The following is a 23,400-nucleotide window of genomic DNA, read 5'->3' as shown; positions in this document are numbered from 1 at the left end:
TTTTTTAAAGATTTTATTTATTTATTTGAGACAGAGAGAATGAGAGAGAGAGAGAGAGCACATGAGAGGGGGGAGGGTCAGAGGCAGAAGCAGGCTCCCTGCCGAGCAGGGAGCCCGATGCGGGACTCGATCCAGGGACTCCAGGATCATGACCTGAGCCGAAGGCAGTCGCTTAACCAACTGAGCCACCCAGGCGCCCCGCTCCATAAACATCTTGCTTCACCCCAATCTTCATTGCTCACCTCACAGATCTAGAATGAAATATAAACTCAGCACAGTATGTTTAAACCCTTCACAAACCAGGCCCAGCTGCTATCCCAGCCTCAGCTCCAGTCATTTCCCCAACAAACCCTCCGATCCAGCTCTTTGCTACTCCATGAACAAGCCTTGGTATTACCTTGCCTGAAAATACCCTTCCCTCTGTCTTCGACTGGTCAACTCCTATGACCCCTCAAAACACACCTCAAACATCACCTCCGATTCTGAACCCTTTGCTTCTATCTGTATTATAGTACCTACTGCACTTTGTTATCACTAGTTTCTCTTGTGTCTACACCTCTGACACATAGTAACATTTTCCCCAGCATTTAGCACAGTGTTGAAACAGAACAGGTGCTCCATAATGGTTTATTTATGACTCAGCGAAGTAATCAATCAGTTTTGAGGCTTGATGACATCCCTTGGAGATTGAAATAGAGAATATTGCCTAAGAAAAAGACTAAGTTCAATTAACCAAGACTCGCCAGAGAAATCCCTCTCACGTGTCAGTGTCAGAAAGAGCTGCTTCTCCTTAGCCATCTATTTTTTTTTTCTAATGGGCTTTATGAGTCTTATACCTGATTATGTTTATCTCTTTACTTGAATTACCAGGAAGCTCAGAGCCCACATCTAGAAACCATATAGCATCACTTGATATGCATTTCTGGGTACCTATCTTACCTCCTCTTCTTGTTTCTCCTTCAACACAATTCCTTCAGTCATTTTATTCTATCTGTTTGTAAAATTTTGGGATTTTCTTTTAAAGATTTTATTTATTTATTTGACAGAGAGAGACATAGCGAGAGAGGGAACACAAGCAGGGGGAGTGGGAGAGGGAGAAACAGGCTCCCCACGGAGAAGGGAGCCCAATGTGGGGCTCGATCCCAGGACCCTGGGATCATGACCTGAGCCGAAGGCAGACGCTTAACAACTGAGCCACCCAGGTGCCCCCAAATTTTGGGATTTGGATCACAATTTTGTCACAATTTTGTGTACCTTCCTATGACAGAGCTGAATCCTATGCACTTGCTTACCCACACACTTCCATCCCAAGTTCTTGGGGAAATTAAGTAATTAAGTAAGATGGAAATACAGAATGAAGGAAGTAACAAACCCATCAACCACGATTGTAAACCCTCCTTGTATGACCCCGTTTCCACACCCTTTGCCCTCCTGCACCCCAGAGCCGGGATTTGGGTGAGACAAGGAAGGCACAGGGGTGAAGAATTTAAGGAGGCACCAACTCCTAGGGCTGTGCAGGTGCCAACTGCGAACACACACAACCTTGGGAGTGAGAGCCTCCTTAAGAAAGAGCCACCCAGGGCGCCTGGGTGGCTCAGTTGGTTAAGCGACTGCCCTGGGCTCAGGTCATGATCCTGGAGTCCCGGGATCGAGTCCCGCATCGGGCTCCCTGCTCAGCAGGGAGCCTGCTTCTCCCTCTGACCCTCCCCCCTCTCATGTGCTCTCTCTCTCTCATTCTGTCTCCAAATAAATAAATAAAGTCTTTAAAAAAAAAAAAACATATTTAAAAAAAAAAAAGAAAGAGCCACCCATGGGGCTCTTCGGCTCAGGTCATGATCCCAGGGCCCTGGGATCGAGCCCCACATTGGTCTCCCTTCTCTGCGGGGAGCCTGTTTCTCCCTCTCCCACTCCCCCTGCTTGTGTTCCCTCTCTCACTGTCTCTCTCTCTGTCAAATACATAAATAAAAATCTTTAAAAAAAAAAAAAGAAAGAGCCACCCAGGGGCTCCCGGCTGGCTCAAGAGCCATGCAACTCTTATTCTCGGGGTTATAAGTTCGAGCCCCACACTGGGTGTAAAGATTACTAAAATAAATAAATAAATAAACTTGAAAGAGAAAGAAAGAAAGAAAGAAAAAGAAAAAGAAAGAAAGAGAAAGAAGAAAGAAAGAAAGGAAGAAAGAAAGAGAGAAAGAAAGAAAGAAAGAAAGAAAGAAAGAAAGAAAGAAAGAAAGAAAGAAAGAAAAAGAAAGATCGAACCCAGGGCACTGATACAGCCCCGAGAGTGAGGGTTTTGTTAAATTTTGTACCCTGGTCCCCTCTCTTGTCTCACCTCAGTCCTGGCTGTACAATTCACCCACCATCCCTTCTTCCAGGACCCGGGCCCATTTGCCAGGGTCACCCTGCCCTCAGATTCCCAGCACTGAATGCAGAGACGGGGCAGACCCTTCTCAGTTGGGTTGCTGCTCTGTGCTCAGGTATCTAACGCCACCCCGGCTCTTTTGGCCGCCACATTGCTCCATTGGCTCCTAGTCCACTGTCACCGAAAGCCTAGGCTCCTTTCACAGGAATGGCAACCAAGCCAGATCTTCCCCCATCCTGCCTTCTCTGTGGATTTTGAATCTCCTGAAAAGGCCCTTAAAGGGGCACCTGGGTGGCTCAGTTAGCTAAGCATCTGACTCTTGATTTTGGCTCAAGTCTTGATCTCAGGGTCATGAGATCAAGCCTGGTGTCTGGCTCCATGCTGGGCATGGAGCCTCTTAATATTCTCTCTCTCTCTCCCTCTCTTGCTCCCCCACCACCTCTCTAAAAAAAGGGGAGGGGGAGAAAAAGAAAAAGAAAGATTTGAGAGCCTAAGGAATCAGAGCCACAGAGGAAATGGGTCAAGGAGATGAGGGGAGAGATAACAGTCAGAGAGAGGCGGGGAGTCAAGGAGATAGAGATCAGAGCCATAGGATGGGAGATGAAAGTAAGAGACAGAACTGAGGTGATGGAGTCAAGGAATGGAGACATCGGGGAATGGGGGCAGGGGCAGGGAGGAGAGCCCAGAATTTAGAGACCTGGAGAATCAGAAACCTGAACAAGGTAGCAAAAAGATAAAGTTTAGGAAAAGGAGGAACTCAGAACAGGTAGGGCTTGGGGAAGGAAGAGACCCGCCTTCCTAGGGCTGGGAGCAGGGAGAGGGCGCTGAGATGGAGCAGATAAGGATGGGGAAAACTAAGCTAATCAGGGAGGATAAATTAAGCAGGAACACAGGTCTCCACTAGCGTGGGCTTTCTTTCGTGCTGAGTCTTGGGTGAAAGGGAGAAGCCATTGCCAGTGTTGCTCTGTCCTTTCACTTCCCACCTGTCTGTGCCAGGGGAAGGGGGGATGGGGAGAGGCCGCCACTGCTGCTCTGGAGGCTGAGATCATGCCACCCGTGGGCTCAGGTGAGGTTCTGAGGAGGGGCAGGAGGGACTCCTCTCCTCCTCCGGAATTCACTAGGACCAGGCCTAGATGTCTAAGCCTTCAGAGAACAGGCCCCTCACCTGCTGGGAATGCAGAGGCTGGGAGAGGACACAGGAGTGGGGTCTGGGCTGGCTTGGGGGGTGGGGGTGGTCTGTGTTGTAACACGGGGCTGCCAGGGGCCACAGGGAAGGGCAGCAGCGGGGTGAGGAGACCGAACTGAGGGTTTGCAGAGCACTGGAAGAACATCAGCCCCACTGGATCATGTGGCCCTTGGCCAAGAGTCATGGTTCTCAAGAGGAATCCCTTGTAGTGGAGTCAGCCCCGTGCGGGCAGCCGGGCTCTCTGACCCGTGGGAAGAGAAGGGCAGAGCAGAGCCTTCACCGCTGAAGCTGTGTAACACTCTGCTTTGGGGCCCGGGGTTTCCCTTAACCGAGGCCAGTGGGGATGGGGGCCTCTGGGGGAGGAGAAAAGGGGAAGGAGGTGTTTGGGGACAAGGGGGCGGGGCTAAGGGCAGGAAATGAGCTAGGAACCACCATCACCCTCCCTCCACTGCAGGAGCCACAGCCCAGAGCAGAGGAGAGGACAAAGAGGAAATGACAGATTGGGGTGGGGTGGGCTGGGGAGGGGGGGGAAACGTGCCCTGCTCTGGGAGGAGCTCCAAGTGCCAAAAACAAGCTGGACTGGGCAGCCAGGATACCTGCAGTCAATTTCAAATCAAATCAAGCTAAGTTTGTGAGTGGCTACTCCATGCCAGGATGAGCCCAGGGTTGTCCCTGCTCCCGCGGGCTTCTGAGCCCCTCTGGGGAACCCAGGGAGGCAGTAGACAGGCCCCAGAGACAGTCCCACATCCACTCCTTTGCACGCTGCACCCCTATCCTCCGCCCAGCCTCAGGGCATCTCTGTTCCCTTCCGTGCATCCCCCATTTTGGCAGCTTCTCCCCTCGCCCTCCGCCTTGAACCTGTTCCTCCTGGGCACAGGGAGGGTCATGGAGATTGGGGGGGATCCCACCCCACACCCTCACCTGCAGCCCAGCAAGGCTGCCGAGGGCCCAGAGCCCCACAACCACGCCCCTGGGCACCCTCCTCCAACCAGGAAACCCCCGTCCTCCCCAGTGCCACCCTCAGACTTTCCTAGGGCCCTTCTCCTGCTCCTTTCATTCAGACCCAAGGACCGCCTGTTGGCCCTTCTGCCACTCATCTGCTGACCCTGTCGTCCCCCAAGCCTCCCGCTCTGTCCCCAGCAGTGATGCCGTCGCCTCTCTTTTGCCTACTTCTCTCAGTTTCTCATCTCTCCATCCTCTCCCCACCCCCAGCCTCCCCATCCCCAGGTAGTTACACAAGGGAGCCCCCTGCCTTCTCTACCCAGCCACATTTCCTGCCGCACCTGCTCGTCAGCTTCCTGGGCGCTGACCCCAAGCCACTGCCCCTTCGCCATGTCCCTCGGACTGGACCGGACTGCAGAAGCTCCATGCCCCCCACCCAACAGCAGCCCTGAGCCGCCTCCTTACCCTCCTGGCCCGAACGCTGTAGCTGTTCCTGCAAGTCACACCCAAACACCCTCTCCTTCGAGCTGCCCTTCTTCTTTCCTTTCTGCCGAGACTTCATGGCTGGAGTCCCTGGGCCCTGGCCCAGCCACCTCTGCCCCCCCAGGACCTTTGCCCTACCAGCCCCCCATAGGATCCCAAGCCAGCCTCTGGGCTTGGCCTGGCCCCAGGGGGCAGGGCTCCAAACTGGGGGTGGAGGGTGGCCTGGGCAACAGGCAGCGGCTCCTGCCTCTGGGCCCCCCCGGCTACTACGCGGAAGTAGCTGTGGAAGAGGAAGCTGCCAGGACCCTGGCAAGAAGCTGTGTCTCGTGGCCCAGGCTGGTACTCGCCCCTCTGGCCCTGCTCAGCCGTGGGGGAGCAGGAAGCTGTGCAGCTCCTCCAGCCCGCTTCCTGTTAGAGCATCTTTGCAACCACAGGGCCTGGGGTGGGGGAGGCAGCTGACATTCACATCCTCAACCCTTCACTGGGACTTCGCTCATTGGTCAAGGCGAGGTGACGTCAGAGCCCTGGGGTGGGGTGGTGGCGCCTGGGGCGTGAGCAGGTGACTGACACCCTTAGGGACCAGAATTCGGGGGGGTCCGGGGTGGAGACTGGAGGCTGGCTTGAAAGCAAGGTGGCACAGCACTCTGCAGAGCACCCCCCGGAGGGAGGATGCCCAGGCTCAGCCCCAGACGGGCCAGTGACCTCAGTCAAGTCACATTACCTCGCCGAGCCTCGGTGTCCACACGTGTGACCACGAAGGGGGCAAACTAGGTGATCTTTAATCCTTCCAGCTCTTCTTGTGGACCTCACTTGGGTGTTAGCTTCCTTGTGAAGAGTGTATGTACCGCCGTTCGCTCCCAGGCCTGTTTTGGGGAGACTCCGACGTGACCCAGGAGTGATGACACCGCACACGAAGGCGCGGGCTGTGCGGGAAGGGGCTTTTCGCTCTGTCGGCCTACCCGGGAACTCTCAGAGGTGGCAGAGGGCATTTCTTTCCCCCTCGCCTCCCAGCCACAGGCGTCCTAGCTCCTCGCCTACTTGGGGCCGAGGGGAACGGTGCTGAGCGGGGGTTGAGTTGCCCAGGGGCAAGAGAGAAACCAGGCAGAACAGTTTTATCTGTTTATTTAAAAACAGAATATCATTTTATGTACAAATATGCACATATTTACACAAAATGTACATCCTAGGACCCCAGATCGTTGGGCTCCACATTCAAAGTCCTGGGCTGGCTGGAGAGCAGGAGATGACGTCTCTCTCTTGGTCCAGAAATCCAGCAGATTTCAGGCCAAGTAGGGTTTGGGCACAAAATCTAGGTATTCTGGCTGAGTGTGTTCAGGTGGGCCAGGCAACAATGGACCGTATCTAAACCCAGCCCAGACCCGCAGAAACTGCCAGAAGAGCCCCAGGTTGGTGACCCCGAGGCCCCTGGGAGAAAGGAGACATTCCTGCCCCCAGCAGCTCCTTCTCCCCCCACCAGAACCACCCCCGCCCCGTCCCTTGGGCTGTGATCACTACCCCGTCTCCCCTATACCACAACCAAACAAGGAGCTCTTGTCACCCAGTCCCCGCAACACTCTCCCAAGGGACCACAGACAACTGCCGATGCGGCGAGGAGCAGAGAGGCGGCTAGGGGAAGGGCCCAGGACCCCACCCTGTCCTCCTGCAGCCAGGGACCCAGGGGCTCACGCCCCGACTCAGACCCCACAGCGCCAGGCTCCCTCCCGGGAGACGGCCTAAATTCAAGTGCCTTAGAAGGGGCACCTTTCCGAGGCACAGGCACGAACCCCCTGCCGGGGTCTGCACAAGGCCCAGCTTTGTTGACTTCCGTGGAGGCCGGTCTCACACTAAGCAAGCCAAGTAATAACAAACATCCAGATAAATCAAAAGTTTTGTTTTCTTTTTAAAGATGTGTTTCTCTTATTAAAGTATTCGGAGCAGTATTCCTTAAAGAAACTCCCCCAACAGTTTTATTTATAGAAAATATGCACATGCAGCAGGCCCAGAGGCCACCAGAGGCCACCAGAGAACACCAGAGCGCCAAGGGCTTCTCCAGTAAAAGGGTGCTAGTCTCTGGCCCACCCCTGGGCTGGTGCTTCAACGTTCGCCCCTCGGCTCCCAAGTGGCGGGAGCCCGGCTCCCCAACTCAGGAGGCCAGAATCCAGTTCCAGCTATGTCATCACCCCTGGGTCTGACCACAGTCTCCGCCCCTCGCCTCCAACTCTGCGTCATTAATACTGCTCTGGGGTTTGAGGAGATAACCTGCGCTTCCAGGTAGAGGTCACACAGCCACGCCATACACGAGCCAAGCCCATCGCAGTTCGCTTGGACTCTCTCTCTCACACACACACACTCTGTGAACACACACTAGCGCAAGCGCGCACACACGCACACACGAAGGGGGTGGGGAGGACTCAACCGGCAGAGCCCCCCACTGTCGAACAGAAGGGTTGCAGGAAAAGGTCGAGCAGTCAGTGGGATGGGGAGCATCTTCCTCAAGAAATAAGGTGTGTAGGGAGGCCCCCGTGTGATGAGTAGAAATTCCCCAGGTCAGCAGAAGGAGCCAGGTTCAGGGGAGGGAGGCAGGCCTGGGTCAGACCAGATGCCCCCGCCCATTGATGTAGATGCCGTTGCCCGTGGGTTTGGCCCGCAGGGTCCCATTCTCTTGAACAAAATGGTTCATGGCCTGCTTGATGCCTTCATCCCGATCTTCCTCCTCCTCTGCCCGCCCAGAGCCTGGAGACAGCAGTTCCGTCTGTGTTTCAATCTCCCTCACCGTGGTCAGCGTGGAGTAACTGCGGCCCTCCGGCTCTTCACTCTGGACACCAAGGGCAGGGGCGCGTCAGGAGCCAAGGCAGGGCAGCCAGACCGGGGCGGGGGGGTCGGTGGGGGAGCAGTGGGGTCAGAGGTCAGGTGCAAGCTCAGGGGCTCAGAGCTGGGGGCCGGTAGCAAGTGTCAGGCGTGGGGAGGGACAGCCGGAGAACAAAGGCACAGCAGAGGTGCCAGGGCTGAGACACGGGGACTGGTGCGGGGCCGCTGGCCCACCCACATCCGGGAGCAGGAGTGGTGGGGACGCCGGTGGGGCCGGGGGCCTCACCATCACAGAGCAGCTACTGTTGTCCTTGAGACTATCAGGGTGGCCCTCGGCTCTCAGCCCTACACTCTCCTCCGGCTGTGGGGCCCGGACACGGGGGAGGAGTCAGAACAGGGCTCCGCCTCCTCCCTCACCACCGCTCCCCCCAACCCGACCTGTCCACTCTCCCTCATGCAGACGTCCTCACCGCCCCACCCAGCCCCAGCCTGGAAAAGGTGCTGATGGTGGCCTCCCAGAGCAGCCCCCGGGCCCGTGCTGGAGGGAGCCAGGCGGACGAGCCCACAGACCCAAAGCAGCTGCGCCCCCAACCCCACCCCCAGCCCCAGCTGCGAGTCCGGGGCCAGACCTGGTGGAGGGCCGTGCTTCTGGTCCGCAGAGGGACCACTCAACCTCGGCACACACCTGGCTCCTGGGGTCCGCGTGATGGGAATGCAGCCTCCGGATGGAGTTCTCCCTGGTCAGGGTCAGCTCCTCCTCACTAGGAAAGACACGCCCCTGTTAGCAGCTGAGGGTCGTAGGGGCCTCCCAAGGTGGGCCTAGCTTTGGCCAAGCCTATGTGACACCGGGCTGGAGGGGCCGGGCGCTGTGCTGTCCCCACAAGTGTGACTGAGAGGCTGCAGGGGGCGGGGTGTGTGGGCGTGCTTGCACACCGTGTTAGAGTGTGCGTATGTGGTGATACCCGGGCATATGGATCCGACCCTCGCTCAGCAGTACAGTTCTCCCCATTCAGCTGTGGCCCAGCCCTTCTCACTTCCCGAAGGACTCTGCCCACCTCCGAAATAAGCTCCCAGTCTCTCCTCTCTCCCGGGTCCTGGCCCCCACCTCCTGCTCACCTCGTCTTTGCTCCCAGCTTAGCTCTACCCGCCCGAGAGCAGCCAGTACTCACTATTTCTGGGTCATCTGCTGAGCCTTGCGCCGGTGGTATCGGGACATGAGCACGACCACCACCACCAGCAGGCAGAACAGGAGCGCGGCGATCACACCCACCACCACCACAGAGGCTGACACCAGGTCCACCTGCTTCCCTGGGGCATCCTGAGGGTCTGCTGGAGACAGGCCTCTGTCTGAGGGGGATGCTCAGATCCCTGACCCACCCCCAGCCCTCACAAACCCTGCCACCTGGTCCTCACCAAACACATCCCAAACCACCCCCCTAGCTTGACCCTCTGCAAAGTTTGTGCAGTCCCGCCCCTCCGAATCAGCACTGCCCCAATTCACCCTCTCCGGCTCGCTTGCTAGTGCCCCTCCAGGCCCTTGGCCCAGGCCCCCGCGGCTGCCCCGGTGCTCACCAAGAACATCCACAGTGACCTGAGAGTCCCTGGAGGAGAGCTCATTGCTGACGTGGCAGACGTAGACGCCACTGTGCTCCGTGGTCAGCGGAGGAAAGCCCAGCGTGTCCCCTTCCGCTCGGACCCCACTGGGCAGAGGCCCGTCCAGCCTGGAGGACAGGGAAGCTGGGGCGGGCGGAGGCTGCCACCACCCGACGTGCCTGGGCAGCTCTCCACCTCCCTCCCCCATGACGTCACCCAGAGCCGCTGGCTGTTCCCACGGTGCCCCTCCCTCCCCCAGGCAGGTCTAGGCAGAGGCCCCTTCTCCCTGCCGCCCAGCCTGACCCGGGAACCCCCCCCACACACACCCGGGGAAGATCCACACGTGTGCCATCCCACAGGCTCCCACGGGCATCACGTCATCCAGCCCCGGGTACCAGGCCGACGTGGCACGAGGTCCACACAACGGGACACCCCTTTCCTATCTGGGCTCAGATGTACTTGGAAAATGTGACCGCGTGCCCCAACACCCAAGATGTTGCACGGCAGGGTATACGAACAGAGCCCAAGGCCCAGGCCAATGCACGGCTCAGCGGCTAACAGAGGAGAACGTGCCTGTCGGGGTCTCCCACACAGGTGCACCTGACCCCTGCCTGGTCCCTGGACGTCTCTGGCCGTGGCGCCAGCAATGCCGGGGGGTCATAGTGTCGCTTTAAGAGCAATAACAGCCAGCTGTATCTTTTCGTGCGGTCCGCTTTAGGCACGTGAGTGCCTAAATACATACAATGCGATTCTTTAAATACTGTATTATATTTCATAATTTGAAAGTTAGGGGGAAAAACCAAGGACTCATTGGCTTATTCCCTACCAGTGACCATGTATCGCAGACTCCCTGGTGTAAGTCAATAATAATATTTGTGACCATGCATATTCTTGCATAGGTCTGCGCATGTGCCCCAATTTATTTGGGGTTCAGGATATATTGTCCCAGCCCATAAGGAGTACACGGAGGCCCTGTGAGAGCAGGACCCTGGTCCCGAGCTACGCCCTCCCCCGGGGCCAGGCTCTTACCGTGTCCAGTTGTACGAGGGAGGGGGGTGCCCTTCACTCAGGCACTTGAGCGTAGCACCTTCTCTGCCGACCTGCCACAGCTTTTGGTCTTCAAGGCCCCTCACAGAGGCCTCAGCGAGGACTGGAATGGGAGGTGGGAGGAGAAAGAAGGGGAATGACGCTTTTGATCATGCTGTTCCTCGAAGGACCCCTGCCCCTGCCACCACCCCGCCCCCCCTTCTCTGTTTCTCTGTCCTTCTCCTCTGTAGCTGAACCTAGCCCAGCACATCCTTGCTGGGTCCTTGCCATACGGTTCCCTCCCCTCTCTGAGCTCAGAGTCCACACAGATTTATCTGGGCAACAAGCCTCTAAGTCCCCGGAAAAGATTCACACTTTTTCTGAATCCCCTGCTGTCGCCAGCGGACTCACGGAACAGGTGTTCGGTAAACTCTCCCTGATTCTCCAAAGGCTTAACGATCCTACTCATTCACACATTTCTTTAACAAACATTTGTTGAGGACCTACTTTGTGCCAAAGGCTGGGTTAGTATGAATAGAAAAGAGTCCTATGCCTGAAGAGGCTCAGAGTTTAATGCCAGGAAAACCTTATCTATTGCTCACTCAGTACCACCTAACGCACTACACGTTGTGCGAGATGCTTGGTCTTCGTGGCTTCGAATTCCCATCAGAACCCTGTAAAGTTCATCTAATTATACTCCTTCTGCTGCTGGGGACAATGCAGACAAACAAGACTGAATCACAGCTGGTATGGAGCAGGAGGGCCAAGCAGTGGGGCCGGCAGCCCTCGGCAAGCCTGTCTGCCTTCATGGGCGCCTGGGTGGCTCAGTCGGTTAAGCGTCTGCCTTCGGCTCAGGTCATAATCCCAGGGTCCTGGGATCAAGCCCTCCATCGGGCTCCCTGCTTGGCGGGGAGTCTGCTTCTCCCTCTGCCTCTCCCCTTGGCTTGTGCTCTCGCTCTCTCTCTCCCCCCCTCAAATAAATAAAATCTTAAAAAAAAAAAAAAAGGCTTGTCTGTCTTCGGGTATTTCCAAAAAAGTGCTTTCAATCCCATGTTTATACCCGATTCTCCCAACAACCCTGTGGAGCGGGGCAATCTCCTTTGTAAACAGGAGGGCACTGAAGGTCAGAAGGTCAGAGGGGTCTGAGTGGTCTGTCAAGGTCATCTGGGATGGGCCCCCGGGCGTCTCCCTCCGCACTAGCGCTCTCTAGGCCACACTAGGGGGCCTTCGGGATCCAGCCTGGCCAGACTGGGGTGGCTTAGGGTCTCTCTACCCAAGATCCAAGTACTCACAGGCCACTTGGAGGATGTGGGTGATCCTCTGGTCCTGGAGCAGGCCAGGGTGGGACACCACGCAGGTGAGGGGCTGCCCATTCATGCTGCGGCTGGGCACCAGGTGGAACTCTGAAGTGACAGCAGCTGAGCGGGAGTGCTTGAAGGAGCGGCTGGACGCTGTGCCCTTGACCTCCGTGTCCCAGGTCACGCTGGGGGCTGGGCTGCCCTCTGCCGTGCAGGAGGCTGCCAGCGTCAGGCCCTGGCCCTCTTCTAGCGCTGGCCCAGGGTTCAGTGAGGGCAGGGGAGGTACTGCAGGTGGTGGGAGGCAGGGGTCACGGTCAGCACACCCATCAGGAGGCCCCGCCCCATCCCAGCTCAGTCTTGCACACGCAAACATTTTCAGGCTCTTTTTTTTCTCTTATTTCACCAACACAGGCACCAGATGAGTGGTAGAATTTCAGCCGACTTCGTACCTTTCTCTACTGTTTGATTTTTTTACCATGAGCATGGATCATTTTTTAATAAACGTAATGAAGTAAATACAAAACCAACCAGACAACATCTATATCCTAATAATCATAGCCACCACCTATTAAGCACTTGCTATGAGCCAGGGATTGTGCTAAACACTTTATAAATGTGATTTTATTTAATCCTGTCAACAGGCCAGCAAAGTAGGGATCATTACCCCTGAGTCACAAGAGAGGAAACTGAAGCTCGGGGAGGCTAAATGATTTGTCCCAGATCGTCAGCTCTAAAGGGGACGAAGTCTAGATTCACACTCAGGATTTTCACCCCCAAGGCTAGTGTTACTAAATTCCACGTGGATAAAGGGAAACTAAAGGCTTTTATTTTTTATCTTCCTAACATGAACAGCTCAAGCACAGGATGGAAAAGATTTAACTAGACCACAGGTCTAGGGCATCTGTGGACCATAAGAGCCCACAGTGCCAAGTAGTGGTTTAAAAGTGATTGTGATCTGGGCCCCTGGGTGGCTCAGTTGGTTAAGCAACTGTCTTCAGCTCAGGCCATGATCCTGGAGTCCCGGGATCGAGTCCTGCATCGGGCGCCCTGCTCGGCAGGGAGTCTGCTTCTCCCTCTGACCCTTCCCCTCTCATGCTCTCTGTCTCCCATTCTCTCTCTCAGATAAATAAATAAAAAAAATAAAAAAAAAAACTGTCAAAAGTGATTGTGATCTCCAATCCAACCACATTCACCGAAGGTCCAGATCAAGAAAGGTATCAGCCACGCTGGTCAGAGCTGGGTCTGCCCGTCCATATCTCAGCCCCACATTTTTAAAACCATGGAGCCCAGGACTGCGAGAGAGGCTGTGAATGAGTGCTTTTGGTAGAACTGTTGCAGAAACTAGCAGGTGTAGCTTCCAGAAGAGGAGATGGGGGTGGGGTGGGGAGAGGAACGACAAAGACCCTCAGCCCTTTGAAAGGCTGAGGTGCAGAAGACAGAATGAGCCTGGGCCACATTGCTTCCGAGGGCGAAAGTGACCACGGTGGGGAGTGCAGGTCAACAGAAGGAAGAATATTCTAATACATGGATTCTTCCCGGAGGCTGACAGAGCTGTAGGTAGCAAGCTGTTGAGGTCGCTGGCAGAGCATTTCTAGATTGGCTGGGAGGATGGACTGGATGAGGATCCCTCACCCCTGCAGGACCCCCTTCCCTCTTCTTCCTGCTCTCCCTGGGCCCCATGCCTTTCTGCAGACCCCATCTCTGCGTCCCCGGGCTTCTGCCCTCGAAGGCGCGGGCGCGGACCCGGGGCCCTGCACACGCAGCACCCCCCGCCCCCGACGACCCCGGGCAGCCCCACTTACCCAGCACGCGGAGCCGCAGCCGCGCCTGGAAGCTGCCGGCGGGGAAGGTGCTGACGCGGCACTCGTACTCGCCCTCGTCCGCCTGCACCGCGTTGCGCAGGAGCACCGCGCCGTCCAGGGGGCTCCGTGGGGGCGGCGGCTGCTCCACGCGGCCCTCGTAGGCCGCGCTCACGTGCAGCCCGTATTGGAAGTGCAGCAGCGCCAGCTCCCGGGGGCCCTCGCCCGCGTCCACCCGCGCCCACGCCACCTGCCCCACCTGCTCGCCGGGGTCCCCTCGGTAGAAGCAGGGCAGCTTGGCGTCCTGGCCCAGCACCACGGTCACCAGATCCGAGGTCTCCAGCTCGCCTGGCCGGCACCGGCCTGCAGGGGGCGGACAGGAGCGGCCAAGATTAGGGGTGCCGCCGGACCGGGGGCGGGGGCGGGGGCGGGGGTGTGTGTGGACACTTATGCGTGATGACAGCGAAGGCCACCAGAACTCCTGGAGCACTTTCTGCTTGCCAAGCGCGTTCCGTCCATTACCTCATTAGATCCACAAAACCTTCCCAAGAGGTGGGCGTCATTATCACCTTTAACAGCTGGGGAAACTGAGACCCAGAGACAGGAACTGATTTGCCTAAGGCCACCGGGTCGCTGGCGGCAAGAGTCACACCCTCGCCCAGCCCAGGATCGTGTCCTGGGCAATTGTGAGGTGGGAGGCTCTAACTGGAAGAGAGTTACCCAGCCTCTGCCCTCAGGGAGCTCACAGTCCTCTCCGGGAAATGGATTTTATGCGCCCAAAGACCAGGGAAGCCAGGGACAAACTTTCACCGAAGGTCCAACCAACCACGGGGAGTGGGGCGGGGAAGTGACTGCTTTCAGGAGGTGTGGCCAGGAGCCAAGGCAGGGGTTGAAAACGGTTGGCGTCTAGGATAGGGCATGTAGTGTGGGAAGGGTCCATCCCAAGAGGCCCTTCAGAACATTCTTTTCATGGCTTGAAGATGAGAGACCTGGATTCCCAGAGAGAAGAAGGTATTCTATGTGGGAGGAATGGCACGAACCGAGGCTCGGATACAGGAATGAGCAAGTCATTGAAGACAGAGAGGCCCCAGGTCAGAGGCCCGGAGAGATGAGGTCAGGGCAGACACCCCGCGACAGGGTCAGGACAGGGAGCCAGAAGCCAAGGAGCAGAGACGGGGACCAGAGAGGAAGGGTGCATCGATGAGGAACAGTAAGAAAGCACCCCGGGGTAGCTCTCATGTCACCTCATTTTCAAAGAAGGATCCCTTCCTTGCCCTCATGGAACCTGAGATCTGTCCAGGAGGAAGAAGTACATTTGCGCACAAATACAGAAAGGTGTGACAGTCTCGGATTTAGTGCTCAGTGGTGTGTTGCAGGCTAGCTGTGGGATGGGACAGTTACTGGGGCCCTAAGTTCTGTGGGAGGGCCTGAGACAGGAGTTGGGTAGGACCAGGAGGGGGACAGACCCAGAAAGGGGTTCCAGGTGAGGGGCCAAGGTGGGCAAACCCAAGGGGTGAAGAGGGTGGTTGGTTCAGGAAGCAGAGAGGGAAGGACACACCTAAGGCAGAGGGTGTGTGTTGAGCAGGAGTGGGACACGAGGTCGGGCCTCCCACACCAGGCAAAGGGAGTCATGGGGGATCACTGCAGTGGGGGGCCAGTGGCGACGTGCCCTCCGACTAGAAAGCAGGGACCCTGAAGACCCGAGACTCACTAGGAACCCTTCGTGCTGTGGCACGGGGAGGAGGGGACAGCCCTGGGGGAGACTGACCAGAAGGAGAGATGAAAGACAGAAGACAGGGGCGCCTGGGTGGCTCAGTCGTTAAGCGTCTGCCTTCGGCTCAGGTCATGATCCCAGGGTCCTGGGATCGAGCCCCTGCATCGGGCTCCCTGCTCAGCCGAGAGCCTGCTTCTCCCTCTCCCACTGCCCCTGCTTGTGTTCCCTCTCTCTCTCTCTATGTCAAATAAATAAATAAAATCTTTAAAAAGAAAGGAAGGAAGGAAGAAAGACAAAGGGCAAAGGCAAGTCCTGGGTTTCTAGGATGAGTAACTTAGGAGGGAGGCAGGGCTTGAGGAAGCTCAGGGTCGGGAAGAATAAATGTGGAGCTGGGGAATAAAGTGTGGGGAGCATAGGGCTGGGGGCAGAGTGAGGGCTCTCCCTGGGATGGCAAGAGCTCCTTGCCTTGGAACGGACATCCAGCAACTCCCAGAAGAGCATAGCCCCTGCCGCTGACCAGCACCGCACACCTTGCTCACACTGTGCGCCTCCTGGAAGGCCCTCCTCCCTATGTGTGGTAGCTCCTACTCATCGCTGTCTGGGTAACTCCTACTCATCCTTTAGGACTCCGCTTAGACATCACTTCCTCCCGGAGTCCTCCCTTCCCCACCCCCACCCCACCCCCACCTCGGGCAGCGTGAGGTGCCCTCCCCTGTTCTGCCCAAGCGCCCTGCTCTCACCTCGCCATAGTACTTTATCCCCTGGATGGCGTTCGCCCTTTTCTTGTCTGCCTCTCTCACCGGACAGAGCTCCCTGAGAGTAGAAACTGGGTCTCACATCACACAGGGAAACCTGGTTTCTGATTTCGTGCTCAGTGGCATGTGGTCGGCATTCTTGGCACGTAACTGGTGCCCGATTAATTTTATTGACTGAGTGAATGAATGAGAGCGAGCGCGAGAGAGAAAGAGGTAGAAGAAGGAAAGGGTAGAAGGAAGGGGAATGAATCTTTGGTTGGGCTGGGCAGACAGGGAGGGGTTGGCATGGCAACCAGGGGCGGAGGCAGGATAGGCTGGCTACCTGGGTTCGCTGCCAAAGGGAGCAGTTCTGGACTCACATAGGGAGAAAGAAGTGGGTGGAGGGGGCAGTTACGGAGGGAGAAGGTGAAGCCCCACTAGAGTGGACCAGAGGGTTCCAGTAAGGCAGAGCCTGGGCCAGGGGAAGGGGGTCCCATGGCCCTGCTAGCAGGGGCGGAGGGAGGGAGGATGCTGTTGGGAGGACCCGAACAGGACGGGACAGACCTGCAGGGCCAGATACCAGGGCCCTGACCTGCCTAAGCTGGTCTTGGTCCCACCCAGCCCAGCCTGGGAGTCCAGCTAACTACCCGCGCCCCTCCCAGACACCTCCTCCCGGCGCTGGAGGGTGCAGGCCTGCCAAGGAGGGGCTGGAGGTGGGCTTGAGATAGGGGCTCATCCCCCAGCACATGGTGTCTGTGGTCCCACGGATCCCAAGCCCTGCTCCACCAGGACGCTCAAACCTTCCTAAAGACTATTTCTGGGACAATGTCAGATGGCTTATTTTCCTTCCCTATCCCTACACTTGCCAACCATCTGCCCCTCTCCACAACTAGTCACCCACGTTTTCCCCGACATATACCTTCTCCAGGGCACAACAGGCATATATATGCCTGAGTCACAATCCTCCACGTCCCTCCCTGTGGGTGCAAGATCCCCACTCCCCAGTGATAAGCTCAAGCTTTGTGGGATGAGGTACCCAGGAAAACAGGAGAGTCCCTTCAGGACCTCTCCCACAGCCCCTCACTGTCCTAAATCCACTCTTCAGCGGGAGCATCTCAGCTGGGGGCAACACCCTCCTCCAGTTCATGCACACACACGCACGTGTGCACACACACGTACACGCACGCGCACACGCGCGCTCACACGCGCGTGCACGCACACGTGCGCTCATACATGCACGCGCACACACACGCATGCATGCACAGGCTACAGCGGAAGGAAGAGAGACCTTGGGCTCTAGAATCCCAGTCCTGGGCTAACCAGACCCAGAAACCCAGACTTCCAGGCCAGGGCAGGCCAGGACCGCCGCCTCCTCCTCTCCCCCACCCAGTGCCCGCCCGGCGTCAGCATGATGATGTCACCAGAGCAAAGGAGACACACCGCCTGCCTGATGAGGTCACCCCGCGGGCATGTGGTTGCCAGGCCGGGCCCAGCCCACGGCCCCTTCCGCAGCACATTGTTTGCTGAGGCCGGTGGACTCTGCTGGCCGGGCGCTCCTCCCTCCGACCAGGCCCACCCCTCCTCCCGGGAGCACCAGGACGCTGGTCGGGAGCTGCGGTGATTCAGAGGCTGCCACACAGCAGCAGGCCTAGCCGCAGCCGCCACCAGCCACCAGCCACCACCTTGCGCAAGGGAAGGAACAGGCCCAACTGGCCAGACGGGATCCCTGCCCTCAGCCTCCCCCACCCCTGGCCAGGCCCCCACGGGCCTCTTTGGGGCCCTGCCCTCTGTGTACCCCGCCCGCTCCCAGACAGGCCCTCCACTCCCGGCCTGGGTTGGCTGCCTGCTCCCGACGCCGGGCCTGGGTCCCAGCTTCCCTCTCCGGGTGAGGCCCGGCCCCTGACCTCAGGAGGGGACACTGAGGCTGGCAGCCACAGATCACAGCGTCTTTGGGGAAGGAGGCTCTTCTTTGTGAGGGGCCTTTCTCCATCAGTATCCCTGCTGGTGCAGAGAGGGGCACACGCAGGGGTCCTGGAGGAGGGTCTGTGAGGAGGAGGAAGGGAGTCAGTGTGAGCCTCCACCTCTGAACGTGGGACATCTTCGGGAGAGGGCCTGGGGGGTCTCAGTGCTGGGCTTACAAGTGAGGCCGGCTCCTTACTTCAACGGGGGATGTTTCGCACTTGTATGTGCTCTCGTCTCATCTTTAGGGAAGTGTAGGTGCTTGTCGGCGGCGGGAGAGAGGAGCCGTGCAGTGGCGCGTGCGTGTGAACGGGTGTGCGGACGCTATTCCGTGTGCGTCTCACAAGTCTGCGTCCCCGGCCCGCGCGACTCTGAACGCAGAGTAAATATTTTGATGTCGGTTTCTCCCGGGGCTGCCGCGTGTCTGTCTGTCTTAGCTGCCCTTGGTGTGTAGCTCTGCACCCTGGCCTCTGTGTCCCAGCTGGAGTGTCGCCAGGCGCCCCTCCCCACCTCACCCCAGACTTGAGGGCAGATTCATCTCAGGTGGAGGTAGGTACCCAGAGATGAGGTCACTGTCCCTCCAGGTGATGGGAAATTGCCATCCGGGGCTCCCCAGCAGAACAAAACAAAAGCTCACCCTACCGTTGCTCCTCAGGTTCCTGCTAGAAGGACTCCCACCCTTCTCACCACTCCCCCCCCGGGAGCCCCCCCAGCCCCTCTGGCCCCCCAGGAGGCCTCTCCCTGGGAATCTGTCAGGCCTCTGCTGTAGCCAGCACCAGAAAAACCAGCTCTAGCTCCAGGCCTGGGGTGAGGGTTGTCTGGTGCGGGTTTGGTGGGAAGGGGGGGGGATCTTGCCTAGGGCTAAGGGGAGGGGTCCAAACTGTCTGGGGGGGGCGCTCATTCTCCTTTGTTAACTCTTGCCTCCCCTCACCACACAGCAGCGGCCTCTACCAGACAGAGCTAGAATATGGGGGACAGTCTGGGGTAAAAGAGGACCTGGGAGGAGCCCCGAAGCCCCCCATTCAGGACAGGTGGCATCAAAAACCTGCGAGCCCGTTTTCTTCCCCCCCTTTCCCCCTACAACCTTGGCCTTGGAGTGCTAAGGAACTCTGAAAACCAGGAGATTCTCCCTCTGCCTTCATCCCCATCCCTCACTTAGCCCTCATTGTCCTAAGCCCCCCAGCTTAGTGAGAGCTTCCCAACTCGGGCAAAGTGCCCACCCACAGATTAGTGTCTGGGGAGGGGGGCCATACCAATCCCAAAGGGAGGCGAGAACAATGCAGGAGGACAGGCCTTGAGGCAGCCCGGCTCTGGCCCAGACACAGCTCCCAGCACAGATAAGTCCCCTAAACCCCCCGGAGCCAGAGTCTGAGCCTGGCTGAGTCACCACACCAGCCACACTGTGGGTGGGAGACCCGGCACTCAGCTTCTCCCAAACTCCCGAGATCCTAGCCACCCCCACCCCGAAATCCTGCCAGCCAACCCCCCCAAAGTGGGGGCCAGCTCTGCCCCACCCCAGATCATCGCCTCAGCCCAGCTCTCAGGACACATCAGTCTTAAAGGCAAGCGGGAAGGGAGTGGCCAGCAATCTAGGGGGAAAGCTCCTGAGGCCAGAAGCTCCCAGGCCCAGTGAGACAGATGACCCCACCTCCTTCACAGGCCCCCAGGTCTGAACTTGACCTTCGACCTTTGTGTTATAGTCAGTGTTCAGATCCAGCCCTGGCTCTTCTCCTCCCTTCCCTCCTGACTCAGCTCCTCACCCCACTGCCAGCCCTTCTCTCGGCTAGCTTTTGGTCAGTGCTAGGGGAAGTTGTGGGGGCCAGAAAGTCCCGGCCTCCTCTCCTCACGAGGCCTGCTCCCTACGGTGGCTGTCCTCCTCAGCCTGGAGGGCTCCAGGGCCCTGACATGGTGCTCTAGAAGCTGGGACCATGGGCTCTGCGGCAAACCCCCCACTGCTATCTCTGTAGCGGGGGTCCCCTTAGGCCCCTGAAACACTAGGGTGGGGCCAAGGTCACTGGGGCCACAGGGCTTCCCGGGGATTCCCCTAGTCCCTGCTACCTTGGGTGGGGAATACGCCTCCCTTTCTGGCTTCCCTGGGTTGGGGTAGGTCCTGCAGGAGAGGGCCTGCCCGCCTCTGTAAACAGGAGTAGAAAAGGAGGGATGGGGCCCCTCCCTTTCTAGGGAACTAACCTCAGGTAGAAAGCTGATCCTAATCCTTGGAGGGCAGACCACAGAATTCAGGGAAGCCCTCACCCTCTGGTCCTACAGGACCCAGTTGGGCCCAGACAAAGAGCTAGAAACTAGCATCCTAGTGGAGGGATGCCTGTAGATTTGGGCCCCTCAGCCCCAGGGCAGGAGATGGGGGAGGGAGAAGGGAGGGGACCTCACCCGGAAACTCATCCCATTAAAGAGAGACAAAGAGCTGTGGTGTCAGGAGCCTCCCAAGCCTGGGCTCCTCTCCCCATTGGGGTGGGGCAGTGCCCTGGGGCTCAGAGCTCTAATGGCCCAGGAGTTGGGGGGCGGGTGCTCTGATTTGCAGCAGGGCAGGGGCAGAAGGCAGCGTCCAGGGTACAGCCACCCTCGGTCCCCGCTGCGAGATGGGTCAGGACGTGTCCCCTGGCGTCACCACAGCTAGCCTGGCCACCTCCTCCAGCACCCTCCGCCCGCCCCCCCCCCCCCCCCGCCAGGGGCTGGACAGTCACAGAGCCATAGGACTGCAGAGCTGGAAGGCCCGTGGAGACCGTCAGGTCCTACCTCCTGGTCTGCTGAAGTCCACCCTCTTAGCTGCCCAAGGTCACCTAGCAAATTCATAGCGGAAATGGGGCCAGAATGCAAGACTCCTCTGACTGCCAGCCCAAGGCTTTTTCAGAGGCAAGAAATAATCCTGCTTCCCGGGGGGTTACACATAGAGGAGCCAGAATGGGGGTGGCAGTGGAGGTGGGCATCAGGCTGGGAAGCTGATGTTGGGAACCAAGCTCCAGGCTTCAGAGCACCCTCCAGCTCTGCACAGGTCCTAAGCAGCCGCAGCAGAGTGGTGGCTCACTGCTCACTGGCCACCTGGGATAAGCCTGGGGCCAGGGTGCCCCCGAAGCCGTGGCACCTGTCCATCAGGCAGTGGGCAAGGTCAGGGTGATGCCCTGGTTACAAGAGGTCTCCTCTCCCCTTCCCTGGGCCCCTCTTAGCAAGAACAGCTTTGTGTCCTAGAAAAAGAAGGCGGGGACCATGTCTTGTCCCCACTGCGTCTCCAGCACCTAGTACCCCAGCTGCACCCAGCGTGCACCCAGATGTGCGAGCCTTTAATGGGCATGGGGCTGGGAGACCAAGACACTCACCCTGGTCATACGTCTAACACTAGTAATCTTTTTTTTTTTTTGAGGGAGAGAGCGAGAGAGTGTGTGAGCAGTGGATGGGGGAGGGGCAGAGGGAGAGGGAGAGAGAGAATCTTAAGCAGACTCCATGCCCAGCGCCAGCCCAATGCAGAGCCCAACATGGCCTCAATCCCACGACCCTGAGATCATGACCTGAGCTGAAATCAAGAGTCTGGCGCTCAACCAACTGAGCCGTCCAGGCGTCCCTAACATGGAGTAATCTTAAGACGTCACTTGCCTGCCTATTTCTTTCAGTTTTCCCATCTGGAAAATGAGGCAGTTAGAGTGGTGACCTCTCTGACCCCTTCCACGTCCTGAGACCCCATGGCTCTGTCCTTCAGGGCGGGTAGATCCCACAGAAAAGTGGCTGCCAAGTAAGTTCCCTGGCCCCAGGGACCGGACCCCACCCTCTGGGCCTGAGCACGTGAGGAGGGTTGTCTGGAAAATGGGAATTAAGACAGGGGTGAGAGGCAGGGGTTGGAGCTCAGTATCCTGTGATTGGAGACTGGCCAATGACCCTTCCGTTCCTTCCATTGTAAGATCAGCGCAAAAGGGATGCCCACCCACCCACACATCTATGCCTCATTCTCCCCACAGCTTCAGCTGGGGACCGAGTGGGGAGTCACTGCTGGGCGCTGCCAGACAATGAGACTCCCTTGCAACTGCACCTGGGCCGATCTAGGTAGGGCTCTGTCTTCCGAGGACCAGGATTCCTATTACTCTTTACCCTGGAAACAGCCTAGGGAATCCCACTGTGGCCTCACCGTGTGCACACACACACACACACACACACACTCTCTCCCCCACTCCAAAGATTATAAATTCCTGTAATTTATATGCACTAGGCGAGCAACATAGGCAAGAGGAAATAAGGGGACAGGGCATAAACAAAAGGAGGCCACACCCTATCTAGAAATTACCCTACCCTAGACCCCCACTCATCTAAGTATCGCGCCCACCTGACCACCCTGGCATTTAACAGTGTGCCCAGGGAAAGAGAAGGGCCAGAGTGAAGGAGCTTCCAGCTCCCCAGTTGTCTCCCAGCAGGGGCTCCAATCTCTAGGACATCATGGAGAGGAGAGAAGGAAACAGGAATGCCCTGTCCACTCTCTGGGGCAGCAGGCTTCCTACACTCTGATGACTGCTAAAACCAGCTCAGCCCTGAGTCAGCCCAGCGCCAGTCAGCAGTTTTGGAGCCTGGGGGGGCAGGCGAAGGAGCCTCCAGGAAGCCCTGGGGTGAGAGGGTCCCCACTTGTGCCACCCCCCCACCCCACCCCCGCCCACCTGCCCGGGGCCAGCACGTCTCATCCCCCGGAGGCAGCTCTGGCTTAGGCAAGGCGATGGCAGAGGTGGTTGGGGACCCCAGACATAGTGACATGGCCCCGGGGGGCGCCTGGGTGGCTCAGTTGGTTGAGCGACTGCCTTCGGCTCAGGTCATGATCCTGGAGTCCCGGGATCGAGTCCCGCATCGGGCTCCCTGCTCGGCGGGGAGTCTGCTTCTCCCTCTGACCCTCCACCCTCTCATGCTCTCTCTCTATCATTCTCTCTCTCTCAATAAATAAATGAAAATCTTAAAAAAAAAATAAATAAAAAATATTAAAAAAAAAAAATAGTGACATGGCCCGGGGCAGAAACAGGTCAAGAAGGGGGAAGAGTGACCCCGGCTCTCGTGGGGGCACTCCTGGCGGGGGGAGTGGGAGAGAGAGATCGCTTCCTCAGCCCAGAGTCAAAGGAAAGAGAGTATTTCTGTGTGCGCGCGTCAGTGCGGGTGTGCGTGCGCGTGCGCGCGCTGGCTTGGCCTCAGGCGCAGGGGTCCTGACGGTCCCGGCGAGTCCTACCTGTAAATGATGCCAGCAGCAGCAGTAGCAGCAGGGCCTCGGGCCCCCACATCTCGGCTCCCAGGGACAGGGCCATGGGTCGGAAGGCAGAGCTGCCCAGTGGTTCTGAAGTTCCACCGAGTTCTCCCTGGGAGCCGGCTCTAGAGCTGGAGAGGGCACCGACCCAGGAGGCAGGAGATCACCGAGTCCACCTGCCTGTCCCTCTGGGGGGTCTCTGCTGGGGACCCAGCCCCGCTCTGCCCACCCAGCTAGAGCTGCCCCCAAAAAGCAGTGGTCGGGAGCTCCGAGCTCCC

At 58.0% G+C, this 23,400-nt stretch overlaps 2 protein-coding genes across 6 annotated transcripts in view; both read right to left on the bottom strand.

Annotated features, from left to right (window-relative positions):
• ARHGAP30 (Rho GTPase activating protein 30) overlaps positions 1-5,391 on the bottom strand; it is a 16,482-nt gene extending 11,091 nt beyond the window's left edge. For 3 of the 4 annotated variants that reach the window (XM_081825285.1, XM_081825287.1, XM_081825288.1), the window contains exon 1: positions 4,953-5,390. In XM_081825285.1, the coding sequence (XP_081681411.1) occupies positions 4,953-5,049 (97 nt within the window). In that variant the 5' untranslated portion in view covers positions 5,050-5,390. Of the gene's footprint in view, positions 1-4,952 lie in introns of all 4 variants that reach the window. The other variant, XM_081825286.1, reaches the window with a different exon arrangement.
• Positions 5,392-6,075: 684 nt separating this feature from the next.
• The window catches only part of NECTIN4 (nectin cell adhesion molecule 4), a 26,109-nt gene continuing 8,784 nt past the window's right edge, over positions 6,076-23,400 (bottom strand). The window contains exons 2-10 of one of the 2 annotated variants that reach the window (XM_081825291.1): positions 23,108-23,253; positions 13,498-13,857; positions 11,690-11,980; positions 10,401-10,521; positions 9,351-9,499; positions 8,948-9,104; positions 8,464-8,539; positions 8,065-8,139; positions 6,076-7,785 (exon numbers count right to left, since the gene is read on the bottom strand). In XM_081825291.1, the coding sequence (XP_081681417.1) occupies positions 7,561-7,785; positions 8,065-8,139; positions 8,464-8,539; positions 8,948-9,104; positions 9,351-9,499; positions 10,401-10,521; positions 11,690-11,980; positions 13,498-13,857; positions 23,108-23,183 (1,530 nt within the window). In that variant the 5' untranslated portion in view covers positions 23,184-23,253 and the 3' untranslated portion in view covers positions 6,076-7,560. The remainder of the gene's footprint in view (positions 7,786-8,064; positions 8,140-8,463; positions 8,540-8,947; positions 9,105-9,350; positions 9,500-10,400; positions 10,522-11,689; positions 11,981-13,497; positions 13,858-23,107; positions 23,254-23,400) is intronic. The other variant, XM_081825292.1, reaches the window with a different exon arrangement.

Source organism: Leptonychotes weddellii, chromosome 6 (assembly GCF_054177405.1).
Source record: "Leptonychotes weddellii isolate Sample4059 chromosome 6, ASM5417740v2, whole genome shotgun sequence".
In the NCBI taxonomy this organism is placed as follows: domain Eukaryota; kingdom Metazoa; phylum Chordata; class Mammalia; order Carnivora; family Phocidae; genus Leptonychotes; species Leptonychotes weddellii.
The sequence above is the reverse complement of the archived record's forward strand: the minus strand, read 5'-3'. Positions and strand labels throughout refer to the sequence as shown.